Source organism: Coregonus clupeaformis, unplaced genomic scaffold (genome assembly GCF_020615455.1).
Source record: "Coregonus clupeaformis isolate EN_2021a unplaced genomic scaffold, ASM2061545v1 scaf0847, whole genome shotgun sequence".
In the NCBI taxonomy this organism is placed as follows: Eukaryota; Metazoa; Chordata; class Actinopteri; order Salmoniformes; family Salmonidae; genus Coregonus; species Coregonus clupeaformis.
In genome coordinates this window covers 196,945-210,224 of record NW_025534302.1, presented here as the reverse complement: position 1 = coordinate 210,224, position 13,280 = coordinate 196,945, and the positions used below count along the sequence as shown (strand labels likewise).

Here is a 13,280-nt window from a genome sequence, read left to right as displayed (position 1 = left end):
TCATGGGAAAATCAAAAGAAATCACCCAAGACCTCAGAAAAACAATTGTAGACCTCCACAAGTCTGGTTCATCCTTGGGAGCAATTTCCAAACGCCTGAAGGTACCACGTTAATCTGTACAAACAATAGTACGCAAGTATAAACACCATGGGACCACGCAGCCATCATACCGCTCAGGAAGGAGACGCGTTCTGTCTCCTAGAGACACTTTGGTGCGAAACGTGCAAATCAATCCCAGAACAACAGCAAAGGACCTTGTGAAGATGCTGGAGGAAACCAGTACAAGAGTCTTTATATCCACAGTAAAACAAGTCCTATATCGACATAACCTGAAAGGCTGCTCAGCAAGGAAGAAGCCATTGCTCCAAAACCGCCATAAAAAAGACAGAGTACGGTTTGCAACTGCACATGGGGACAAATATCTTACTTTTTGGAGAAATGTCCTCTGGTCTGTTGAAACAAAAATAGAACTGTTTAGCCATAATGACCATCATTATGTTTGGAGGATAAAGGGGGTGGCTTGCAAGCTGAAGAACACCATCCCAACCGTGAAGCACGGGGTGGCAGCATCATGCTATGGGGTGCTTTGCTGCAGGAGGGACTGGTGCACTTCACAAAATAGATTGCATCATGAGGAAGGAAAATTATGTGGATATATTGAAGCAAAATCAGTCAGGAAGTTAAAGCTGGGTCATAAATGGGTCTTCCAAATGGACAATGACCCCAAGCATTCTTCCAAAGTTGTGGCAAAATGGCTTAAGGACAACAAAGTCAAGGTATTGGAGTGGCCATCACAAAGCCCTGACCTCAATCCTATAGAAAATGTGTGGGCAGAACTGAAAAAGCGTGTGCGAGCAAGGAGGCCTACAAACCTGACTCAGTTACACCAGCTCTGTCAGGAAGAATGGGCCAAAATTCACCCAACTTTTTGTGGGAAGCTTGTGAAAGGCTACCAGAAACGTTTGCCCCAAGTTAAACAATTGAAAGGCAATGCTACCAAATACTAATTGAGTGTATGTAAACTTCTGTCCCACTGGGAATGTGATGAAAGAAATAAAAACTGAAATAAATAATTCTCTCTGCTATTATTCTGACATTTCACATTCTTAAAATAAAGTGGTGATCCTAACTGACCTAAGACAGGGAATTTTTACTAGGATAAAATGTTAGGAATTGTGAAAAACTGAGTTTAAATGTATTTGGCTAAGGTGTATGTAAACTTCCGACTTTAACTGTACATGATGTATTGATACACCATGTAGGTGCAGTAAAGACCTAGTCTGTTCATTATATACAGTTGAAGTCAGAAGTTTACATACACCTTAGCCAAATACATTTAAACTCTGTTTTTCACAATTCCTGACATTTAATCCTAGTAAAAATTCCCTGTCTTAGGTCAGTTAGGATCACCACTTTATTTTAAGAATGTGACATGTCAGTATAATAGTAGAGAGAATGATTTATTTCAGCTTTTATTTCTTTCATCACATTCCCAGTGGGTCAGAAGTTTACATACACTCAATTAGTATTTGGAGTGTCGTATCGGGTGAATGGTGGCATATTATTGCTGTCAACAAAGAGTCAGCTTAGGCTGTACCGTGTTAGAGGCTTTTATTAAAATCACGAGGTTACAGCATAAGTTACAGGTGACATGACACCTGGAGAGCGACGCCTCAGAATGGCTGCTCGTTCTGACTTTCTTCTTCGTTTAACCCCTATTTATAAACAATGCAAAAAGATGGGTGGCTCCCTCTTCTGGCCAATCACCAGTCTCTCCTGTCTACAACACACTTCCTGTCTGTTGTATGTGACGTTACACTAAAACATATACTAACATAAACAACATTCCATTTCTTCATGAAACAGTCATAATGTTAATACACCACAGTAGCATTGCCGTTAAACAATTTAAATTGGGTCAAATGTTTTGGGTAGCCTTCCACAAGCTTCCCACAATAAGTTGGGTGAATTTTGGCCCATTCCTCCTGACAGAGCTGTTGTAACTGAGTCAGGTTTGTAGGCCTCCTTGCTCGCACACGCTTTTTCAGTTCTGCCCACACATTTTCTATAGGATTGAGGTCAGGGCTTTGTGATGGCCACTCCAATACCTTGACTTTGTTGTCCTTAAGCCATTTTGCCACAACTTTGGAAGTATGCTTGGGGTCATTGTCCATTTGGAAGACCCATTTGCGACCAAGCTTTCACTTCCTGACTGATGTCTTGAGATGTTGCTTCAATATATCCACATCATTTTCCTTCCTCATGATGCCATCTATTTTGTGAAGTGCACCAGTCCCTCCAGCAGCAAAGCACCCCCACAGCATGATGCTGCCACCCCCGTGCTTCACGGTTGGGATGTAATCTTTGGCTTGCAAGCAACCCCCTTTTTCCTCCAAACATAACGATGGACATTATGGCCAAACAGTTCTATTTTTGTTTCATCAGACCAGAGGAGATTTCTCCAAAAAGTACGATCTTTGTCCCCATGTGCAGTTGCAAGCCGTAGTCTGGCTTTTTTATGGCGGATTTGGAGCAGTGGCTTCTTCCTTGCTGAGCGGCCTTTCAGGTTATGTCGATATAGGACTCGTTTTACTGTGGATATAGATACTTTTGTACCTGTTTCCTCCAGCATCTTCACAAGGTCCTTTGCTGTTGTTCTGGGATTGATTTGCACTTTTCCCACCAAAGTATGTTCATCTCTAGGAGACAGAACGCATCTCCTTCCTGAGCGGTATGACGGCTGCGTGGTCCCATGGTGTTTATACTTGCGTACTATTGTTTGTACAGATGAACGTGGTACCTTCAGGCATTTGGAAATTGCTCCCAAGGATGAACCAGACTTGTGGAGGTCTACAAATGTTTTACTGAGGTCTTAGCTGATTTCTTTTGATTTTCCTATGATGTCAAGCAAAGAGGCACTGAGTTTGAAGGTAGGCCTTGAAATACATCCACAGGTACACCTCCAATTGACTCATATGATGTCAATTAGCCTATCAGAAGCTTCTAAAGCCATGACATCATTTTCTGGAATTGTCCAAGCTGTTTAAAGGCACAGTCAACTTAGTGTATGTAAACTTCTGACCCATTGGAATTGTGATACAGTGAATTATAAGTGAAATAATCTATCTGTAAACAATTGTTGGAAAAATGACTTGTGTCATGCACAAAGTAGATGTCCTAACCGACTTGCCAAAACTATAGTTTGTTAACAAGAAATTTGTGGAGTGGTTGAAAAACGAGTTTTAATGACTCCAACCTAAGTGTATGTAAACTTCCGACTTCAACTGTACATCTACATTATGTATTGTTACACCATGTTGGAGCAGTATAGACCTAGTCTGTTCATTATATACATCTACATGATGTATTGTTACACCATGTTGGAGCAGTATAGACCTAGTCTGTTCATTATATACATCTACATGATGTATTGTTACACCATGTAGGAGCAGTATAGACCTAGTCTGTTCATTATATACATCTACACTATGTATTGTTACACCATGTAGGAGCAGTATAGACCTAGTCTGTTCATTATATACATCTACATGACGTATTGTTACACCATGTAGGAGCAGAAGGCTGTGTTTAGACATTTTTTTTCACTAATTGGTCTTTTGACCAATCAGATCTGATTTGAAAGATATGTTGTGATTGGTCAAAAGACCAATTACTGGAAAAAAATTGCAGAATTGGGCTGTCTGTGTAAACGAAAATGAAATAAATGACAAATAAACGTCTTTCCCGAAAATAAAATACGTATTTCCTTAAACTGCATTACCCACTCCAGTCAGCAGATGGCGATATGAGTTTTACAGGGTTTTCTGTCAGAGTGTGACGTATAAGCTAGTGGACGGGACACTTATTCCACAACAACAGCTAATCAGCCACGTAGGTAGCTTGCTAGCCAACATAGCCGAAACATTGGAGCTTTTTAGACGGTGTATATTAATGACTGTGTTTTAAGCACACGTCTGTCGTATCTACTAGTTACCCATTTCCCCCTCCCTTCATATTTACGTTGTCAGTCAGCTTACTGGTTAAATTAGCACCAGGCTATTCGCTTATGCTAACTATCTAGCTAGCTTAATAACATCCAGGACCATGAGCTCACTAAACAACTCCCCCCCTGCTAAAGAAGATGAGGTCTACTGGACTGAGAAACAGGGTCTGTGGCTTAATGTTGTCGTGAAAGAAGAGGAGGAAGAGGAGGATGTCACAGTGAAAGGCGATGAAGAAGCTTTCAGAGTGAAAGCGGAGGATGAGGAAGAGATTACTGTCACATTGAAAGAGGAGGACGAGGATGAAGAGGATGAGACTGGAGATCTGATTAACACCAGTGAGTACTATCTTAAAAACAGGAGCACAAACTGCCAGTTGTTGAACTGATGTGTGGTTTCAAAGTGGCAATCCGGAATTCGAACAACAACAAAATGGCCGCCATGACACTCGTTTTGGTAAACAGCTAAAGGTTGTGTGCTGGAGACACCGGTATGTAACCACTGTCAAATTCCATTAAATAGCTATGAATACAAGGACTGACTATTCGTAAGATAAAAATAATAGTTTTAAGCAGGTTTTCAAACTATACAGCGTTTGTTTACAAAAAATTATTAAACAAGATATCAGCCAAATCGACGTGTAAATTACAACACACATTTCAGTTTTCAATAACATGGCTGAATGGAATTTCTACTAACGAGACTCAGTGCATCCAATGGCAATGTCCACAATAGGTATAGAGCTCCACAGTGGAGGTGTCATTATACCCATAAAACCTAGCGGTCAAACACGGAAATGGTTCCAATCGTTTTCCACCATATATTTTTCCCATGGGGAATTTTAGAAACACTTAAAATAAGGGCTGTGTGTTGTGTAGGCTTACCCTGGCTTGACGTTTTGATAACCGTGTAAATCTCTCTTGGACAAGGTGACTTTTATCAATATATTCAGCTCTATTTACTCTCAGATTCAAAAATACTAATTTACATTTAACATTTTAGTCATTTAGCAGACGTTCTTATCCAGAGCGACTTACAGTTAGTGAGTGCATACATTTTCATACTAATTGACATCATGCAAGACTACAAATCTCTGCACGCTCCTGCACGTCCACTTACGAAGAAAGTTTGCAGTATAACTGCAGTATGTGCGTTTTTTTTAATGCAGTAATTTTGCAGTGTATCTGCAGTTACAGTATATTTACATTAAAGTTATTTAGCAGACGCTCTTATCCAGAGCGACTTACAAATTGGTGCATTCAACTTAGGATAGCCAGTGGGACAACCACATCTTGATCACAGTAAGTACACTTATTCAAACAAGCAGCTGTGAGCAAAGTCAGTGCAATCAGGGACAACTACATCTCGATCACAATAAGTACATTTCTTTAAACAAGTCAGTGCTAGCAGGTGAAATAAGTAATGTGTTAGTTTAGACAAAAGACAGTGGTAGTAAAGGGGGGGGTAGAAGGATTACTATTATATTATTCCAGGTATTCCTTAAAGAGGTAGGGTTTCAAGTGTCTCCGGAAGGTGGTCAGTGACTCCGCTGTCGTGGGGGAGCTTGTTCCACCATTGGGGTGCCAGAGCAGCGAATAGCTTTGACTGGGCTGAGCGTGAACTGTGCTTCAGTACAGTATAACTGCACTTTTACTACAGTTTTAAAACTGCAATCTTGTTTTGTAAGGGTCGTCTCTAGCTGACACCTTTGCTAACAGGTATTTTGTCAATTTAAAACTTGCTTGACACAGTTCACAGAATTGTCAATTTAAAGACATTTAGGCAGTTTATTCATTACTATATTAGTTAACGTCCTCTGTAGCTCAGCTGGTAGAGCACGGCGCTTGTAACGCTAAGGTAGTGGGTTCGATCCCCGGGACCACCCATACACAAAAAAAAAAAAAAAAATGTATGCACGCATGACTGTAAGTCGCTTTGGATAAAAGCGTCTGCTAAATGGCATACTACTACTACTATTAACATTAGCTAGTTAATCTAGAGATTCTTACTTTTGCCTCGATTCGTCAGCTCCAAAGCAGTTACACCTCCCACATCGACTAGACTAGGGGTGCGTTCAGTTCGCTTTAACGTTTGATACGTTGGAGAACGGTTTGTACTGAACGACACGTTTCCCCAAAACGCTCTTGTATGTTCTTGAACAGGCTTTGATGTATGTTTGGTGGGTGTGCCGGGGTGTGGCTTGAAGCAATGAGCGGATTTGATTATTCTGATCCACGGGGCACCGGACAAAGGCCAGTCATGTCATCGGGCGAAAGCAGGGAGGGAGGAGCGCCCTTCTCAAATCAAACAGTAATCTGTGCTGCTCGGTCATTTTGTCAGCAAGGCATCGTGGTACATCGTCCAAAAACATACAACATATTTTCTAACTAGTTTTAATTGGAAAGGCAGATCAATCTCAAAAGCAATAACTTTTGCATGTGAAAAAAAATGAATCCTACTCCACATGCTCCTACATCACTTTGTTTTGAGCCGACTTCGCCGTGGGGTTCCAAAACGAATGCAGTCAACTTTCACCCTGTGCAAAACACGCCCAAAACTTGGGAAGTGTGAATTGCAGGCTATTACCAAGTGCCATGTGCTCAGGTGCTAGAAGCCACATAAGCCTAGCCATTAGACCAAACAAAGAGAACCATGTTTCATATGTTGATATGTGCATCCAGGTAGACTTATGTGGTTGAGTCAACTTATTTTAATGACATTAAGTTGTTAACAAAGTGTGTTCCATTTGAAGTAGAAATCAAGAATAAACTTTATTACATGAAACAAAAATGTTTAATCATTTTGGGACTACAGGAAATAGGTTGACTGCTATGTTAAAAAAACTACATTAATGGTTGCTTGGGTTGTCAACAGCCTTTTGTCTATTGTAGTGTTTTGACTGTAGAAAAACAGATCTCTAAAGTTGTCCCAGGCGAGGCAGGCAGCGTGTGAGGGAGGGGCAACTGGGCAGGCGCCTTACCTAGTCAGTCTGGAACACGACCAAGATCTGATGTGAAGTGGACAAAAGATGTGATTGGTCAAAAGGCCAATTAGTGGGAAAAACATCAGAATTGGACTGCCAGTGTAAACGCAGCCATAATGACATAGTGGGACCCTGATCTGTACCACACAGAAATGCATAATGATGGAAATGAATGTCATTATCTTCATGGGGATGAATAGGTACACAAAGGTAGAAATATGTAATATATCCTCTCATCAAGGTAATGATGTATTTTTAGTTACTTATATGGAAATAAACATTAGTTCTGTTTAGTTTATTCCAGTATGTAACCCGTGCTGAAGGGGTATACAGTGGGGGAAAAAAGTATTTAGTCAGCCACCAATTGTGCAAGTTCTCCCACTTAAAAAAGATGAGAGAGGCCTGTAATTTTCATCATAGGTACACGTCAACTATGACAGACAAAATCAGTAAAGAAAATCACATTGTAGGATTTTTAATGAATTTATTTGCAAATTATGGTGGAAAATAAGTATTTGGTCAATAACAAAAGTTTCTCAATACTTTGTTATATACCCTTTGTTGGCAATGACACAGGTCAAACGTTTTCTGTAAGTCTTCACAAGGTTTTCACACACTGTTGCTGGTATTTTGGCCCATTCCTCCATGCAGATCTCCTCTAGAGCAGTGATGTTTTGGGTCTGTTGCTGGGCAACACGGACTTTCAACACCCTCCAAAGATTTTCTATGAGGTTGAGATCTGGAGACTGGCTAGGCCACTCCAGGACCTTGAAATGCTTCTTACGAAGCCACTCCTTTGTTGCCCGGGCGGTGTGTTTGGGATCATTGTCATGCTGAAAGACCCAGCCACGTTTCATCTTCAATGCCCTTGCTGATGGAAGGAGGTTTTCACTCTCACGATACATGGCCCAATTCATTCTTTCCTTTACACGGATCAGTCGTCCTGGTCCCTTTGCAGAAAAACAGCCCCAAAGCATGATGTTTCCACCCCCATGCTTCACAGTAGGTATGGTGTTCTTTGGATGCAACTCAGCATTCTTTGTCCTCCAAAAGTTCTATTTTGGTTTCATCTAACCATATGACATTCTCCCAATCCTCTTCTGTATCATCCAAATGCACTCTAGCAAACTTCAGACGGGCCTGGACATGTACTGGCTTAAGCAGGGGGACACATCTGGCACTGCAGGATTTGAGTCCCTGGTGGTGTAGTGTGTTACTGATGGTAGGCTTTGTTACTTTGATCCCAGCTCTCTGCAGGTCATTCACTAGGTCCCCCCTGTGTGGTTCTGGGATTTTTGCTCACCGTTCTTGTGATCATTTTGACCCCACGGGGTGAGATCTTGCGTGGAGCCCCAGATCGAGGGAGATTATCAGTGCTCTTGTATGTCTTCCATTTCCTAATAATTGCTCCCACAGTTGATTTCTTCAAACCAAGCTGCTTACCTATTGCAGATTCAGTCTTCCCAGCCTGGTGCAGGTCTACCATTTTTTCTGGTGTCCTTTGACAGCTCTTTGGTCTTGGCCATAGTGGAGTTTGGAGTGTGACTGTTTGAGGTTGTGGACAGGTGTCTTTTATACTGATAACAAGTTCAAACAGGTGCCATTAATACAGGTAACGAGTGGAGGACAGAGGAGCCTCTTAAAGAAGAAGTTACAGGTCTGTGAGAGCCAGAAATCTTGCTTGTTTGTAGGTGACCAAATGCTTATTTTCCACCATAATTTGCAAATAAATTCATTAAAAATCCTACAATGTGATTTTCTGGATTTTTTCTCTCTCAATTTGTCTGTCATAGTTGACGTGTACCTATGATGAAAATTACAGGCCTCTCTCATCTTTTTTAAGTGGGAGAACTTGCACAATTGGTGGCTGACTAAATACTTTTTTCCCCACTGTAAGTAACAACAACAGGGCTGGGCGATATGTTAACCGGAGACAGCAGCTTAGACCGCTCTCCCACACTATGCCACGGCAGGTTGGCATTGGAGTCACCTGGAAGCAGCAGCCAGACCAGGGTTGTTTAAACCACCTCTCAAATACAATCAGATACAGCCTGCACAGATTTTTAAAAAAATGCTGATTTTATGTCATTATTTTCAGTAATGATGTCAGAGTCTGACAGAACTTGCTTAGGTAGGGAAAGAGAGACATTTGCACGCTTCAGTGAATCAATGGTTTCCCAAATTTAAAAAAAATCATATGTAGAGGTAGAGCTTAAAAAGTAGCTGGATATACTGTAGCTTTCTCAACCGAGACAGTACATCTGGATAGACTGTAGCTTTCTCAACCGAGACACTACATCTGGATAGACTGTAGCTTTCTCAACCGAGACACTACATCTGGATAGACTGTAGCTTTCTCAACCGAGACAGTACCTCTGGATAGACTGTAGCTTTCTCAACCGAGACAGTACCTCTGGATAGACTGTAGCTTTCTCAACCGAGAAAGTACCTCTGGATAGACTGTAGCTTTCTCAACCGAGACAGTTTCTAAGTTGTCTAGAATACCAACCTGATCCAGAGCCAGCTAGCCTTGCTTGCTTTGGCCCAGGCCTGGTTACTCATCTGAATAAGTTCAGAAAGATCTGAGGTTGTCTACACTTGATACTTCCATGTCTAGACACGGCCTGAGGTATACCAAGGGTTCAATCTGTTGTTGGAGGGGCTTTATCTGTCAAGGGAATAAAGATGGAGGAGAAATGTTTTGAAAACTGACTTTATGCTATTGAGGGGTCTGATTTGGATTAAACCTCATAGGACGAGAGTTTTATTCATGTGGCGTTTTATTCAGGCCTCTCTATTTTAAATTGGAACTGACAGCATTTTAGCAACATGAAATCGTATTAAAATCTGTTCATATACACCCCCAGGAAGAATGACACTTTAAAAAAATAATTCTGGCAAGCGAGCGCTTAGATATGGGGATTTTCACGTTTTCATAAATGATTGGAATGTTTCGGAATTACGTATACTAAAGCATTAGTGAAAATTCTATAGCAATATAGAGTGGGAAAGCGGCCACGCGTCTGGACAATTAATAGACACTGCAGTAAATAAAACCGAATAAAAACGTTGTTTATGCAAACAAGCCATTTGCCACAGCGCGAACTTTAGATCATTAGAACGCATTCGCCAAAAGCCACAAAATACCCCTTAATGGATTTCTGCAAATATGTCAACACCACGTGAGTCCTCTTACATTTGGGAACTTTACAATCCTATTGATCAAACAACCATGAAAAGGTAGGCTCTCTCTCCCTCAGTTATGCACATCAACAACAACAAGGTCAACAACTAATGCTAGCCAGAGCAAGATGAGCTAAAATCTAACGAAGGAACATTAGATAAACCCCTCTCAAACTTTTACAGCTAATTTCGCCATCAAAATTGCACTGATAAACGATGGGGAATTGTAGCCTACTCGCCCTTCTGCAGCTTGTCCCAACCAAGCAGCCAAGCTAACTGGCTAAAGTTGGCTGGCTTGCTAGCTAGCTACTTCCAGACACAAACGAGAGAACACCTCACTCTGACCCTTTTACTTGCCCTAGCAGAGCTGGTTAGTTTGGCTGTTTACATGTTATCTAGAGCGTTCGTGACTATCTATTACTTTTTTGGCCAACGTTTACTGACACTGGTCATATTCAACGGGTGTTTCGCATTCGTAAATTCATCAGTTATTCTACACTCTGGCACACTCCGACGAGAGTGCTCTGAAATCGGAGTGTATATAGCCAGAGTGAATTTGCGAATGCAAGAGATATGCTAACTGGATAACAGTCGTTCTTGCTAGCCACATTATGACTGACTTGTGATCATTGCCCTTGCTAGTCTGATTGTATTGACATTCCCAGCCTTAGTTACATTTGTCTGTTTTTGTCCAAAATATTGAGTCATTGAAACTGAAACAGTGCATCCTGAATGGAGGCAGCGAACAACGTACCAGGCCAGCTGTAATTTACAACCTGAGAGCAATATGTTTTTTGGACTACCAAAAAATTTATTGGTGAATTATATTAATCATCCATTGAACTGCATCCATCTATTCTGCCAACAATGTCTTAATGTATGTCATGAAATATTGTTGAGTCAAATCGAACCTGTTTTTTTATAACCTTGATTGGTTTTGTAGCATTAACTGGGAATTTGATCATTTTTACTGATATTATGATTGTCTGTTTGTTTCATTTCTGCAAAGTAGTTTAAACACTGTCAGTTCCACTTTAAATAAACACTCTGTCTTTGGCAGGAGAGAGACCAGACTCAGAGGAACCAGAGCCAGAGATGTCCGAACCAACGAGACGACACCACTGTTCCCACTGTGGAAAGAGCTTTAACCAGTTAGGGGTCCTAAAAAAACATGATAGAATACATACAGGAGACAAGCACTACCACTGCTCCCAGTGTGGATGTATTTCAAGGGCTACCTTCAAACTCAGTGCCTCTTTGCTTGACATCATGGGAAAATCAAAAGAAATCAGCCAAGACCTCCGAAAAATTATTGTAGACCTCCACAAGTCTGGTTCATCCTTGGGAGCAATTTCCAAACGCCTGAAGGTACCACGTTCATCTGTACAAACAATAGTACGCAAGTATAAACACCATGAGACCTTGCAGCCATCATATCGCTCAGGAAGGAGACGCGTTCTGTCTCCTAGAGATGAACGTGCGTTGGTGCAAAAAGTGCAAATCAATCCCAGAACAACAGCAAAGGACCTTGTGAAGATGCTGGAGGAAACAGGTACAAAAGTATCTATATCCACAGTAAAACGAGTCCTATATCGACATAACCTGAAAGGCCGCTAAGCAAGGAAGAAGCCACTGCTCCAAAACCACCGTAAAAAAGACAGACTACGGTTTGCAACTGTACATGGGGACAAAGATTGTACTTTTTAGAGAAATGTCCTCTCGTCTGATGAAACAAAAATAGAACTGTTTGGCCATAATGACCATCGTTATGTTTGGAGGAAAAAGGGGAACGCTTGCAAGCTGAAGAACACCATCCCAACCGTGAAGCACGGGGTGGCAGCATCATGCTGTGGGGGTGCTTTTCTGCACGAGGGACTGGTGCACTTCACAAAATAGATAGGAAGGAAAATTATGTGGATATATTGAAGCAACATCTCAAAACATCAGTCAGGAAGTTAAAGCTTGGTCGCAAATGGGTCTTCCAAATGGACAATGACCTCAAGCATACTTCCAAAGTTGTGGCAAAATGACTTAAGGACAACAAAGTCAAGGTATTGGAGTGGCCATCACAAAGCCCTGACCTCAATCCTATTGAAAATGTGTGGCCTGAACTGAAAAAGCGTGTGTGAGCAAGGAGGCCTACAAACCTGACTCAGTTACACCAGCTCTGTCAGGAGGAATGGGCCAAAATTCACCCAACTTATTGTGGGAAGCTTGTGGAAGGCTACCCAAACGTTTGACCCAAGTTAAACAATTTAAAGGCAATGCTACCAAATACTAATTGAGTGTATGTAAACTTCTGACCCACTGGGAATGTGATGAAAGAAATAAAAGCTGAAAAATAATAATTCTCTCTGCTATTATTCTGACATTTCACATTCTTAAAATAAAGTGTTGATCCTAACTGACCTAAGAAAGGGGATTTTTACTAGGATTAAATGTCAGGAATTGTGAAAACCAGAGTTTAAATGTATTTGGCTAATGTGTAGGTAAACTTCTGACTTCAACTGTACCACAGCACCTCGTGCCTTATTGCTTAAATATACCACATTACTTCTTACTAGTAATCCGTTTATTGTTTTAGAAACATGACATGCTCATCTGTTTTTGTGTTATGTTGGTGTAATTTTAGCTAATTTTGTGTAATTTTTGGCTGGTAAAAAAATCTGAGTGGCTGGTAGATGTTTTAATCTACCTGCCACAGTGGCTGGTGGACCAAAAAAGTTAGGCCCTGTTGACAAGGGTCTTTACTTCAACATTATTGTGTTTTGATGTATTTCTAATACCCTTTGACTTTTCTGGTAGATGGTTTCTTCAACCCATTTTCCATCTGGTTGACCAGAAATCAAAGCCATTACTTTTTAAGATGAAAAATGGTTGACAAATGTATCTATGCCTTCATTTCCCAAATATATAGTCTCTTAGCTTTCATTTGACACCCAATTTGACATGCTCCTAAGAACTTCACATGTTGGTGCTCATGGGTCCTTTCACATGGAAATGACCTGGGACACATGGTAAGCTTTAACTTTATGCTACACACGCATGGATAAGTTTTAAGGCATCATACTGTGAAATAAAGTAAATAAAGTGTTTGATCCTATTAGGAATGT

General features: G+C 41.0%; 1 protein-coding gene across 1 annotated transcript; it reads left to right on the top strand.

Moving 5' to 3' along the window:
* Nucleotides 1-3,863: 3,863 nt before the first annotated feature.
* Nucleotides 3,864-12,803, top strand: LOC123485776 (zinc finger protein 3-like). The gene is made up of 3 exons (XM_045216901.1): nt 3,864-4,339; nt 11,228-11,435; nt 12,800-12,803. The coding sequence occupies exons 1-3, from the start codon at nt 4,105-4,107 to the stop codon at nt 12,801-12,803; spliced, it is 447 nt and encodes a 148-aa protein (XP_045072836.1). The 5' UTR covers nt 3,864-4,104.
* Nucleotides 12,804-13,280: the final 477 nt, after the last annotated feature.

Excerpts from the sequence above, each read along its gene's own strand:
- LOC123485776 (XM_045216901.1), top strand. The coding sequence starts at position 4,105 with ATGAGCTCACTAAACAACTCCCCCCCTGCTAAAGAAGATGAGGTCTAC. Across the intron at positions 4,340-11,227 it reads TGGAGATCTGATTAACACCA|GAGAGAGACCAGACTCAGAG; the intron begins GTGAGTACTATC and ends TGTCTTTGGCAG.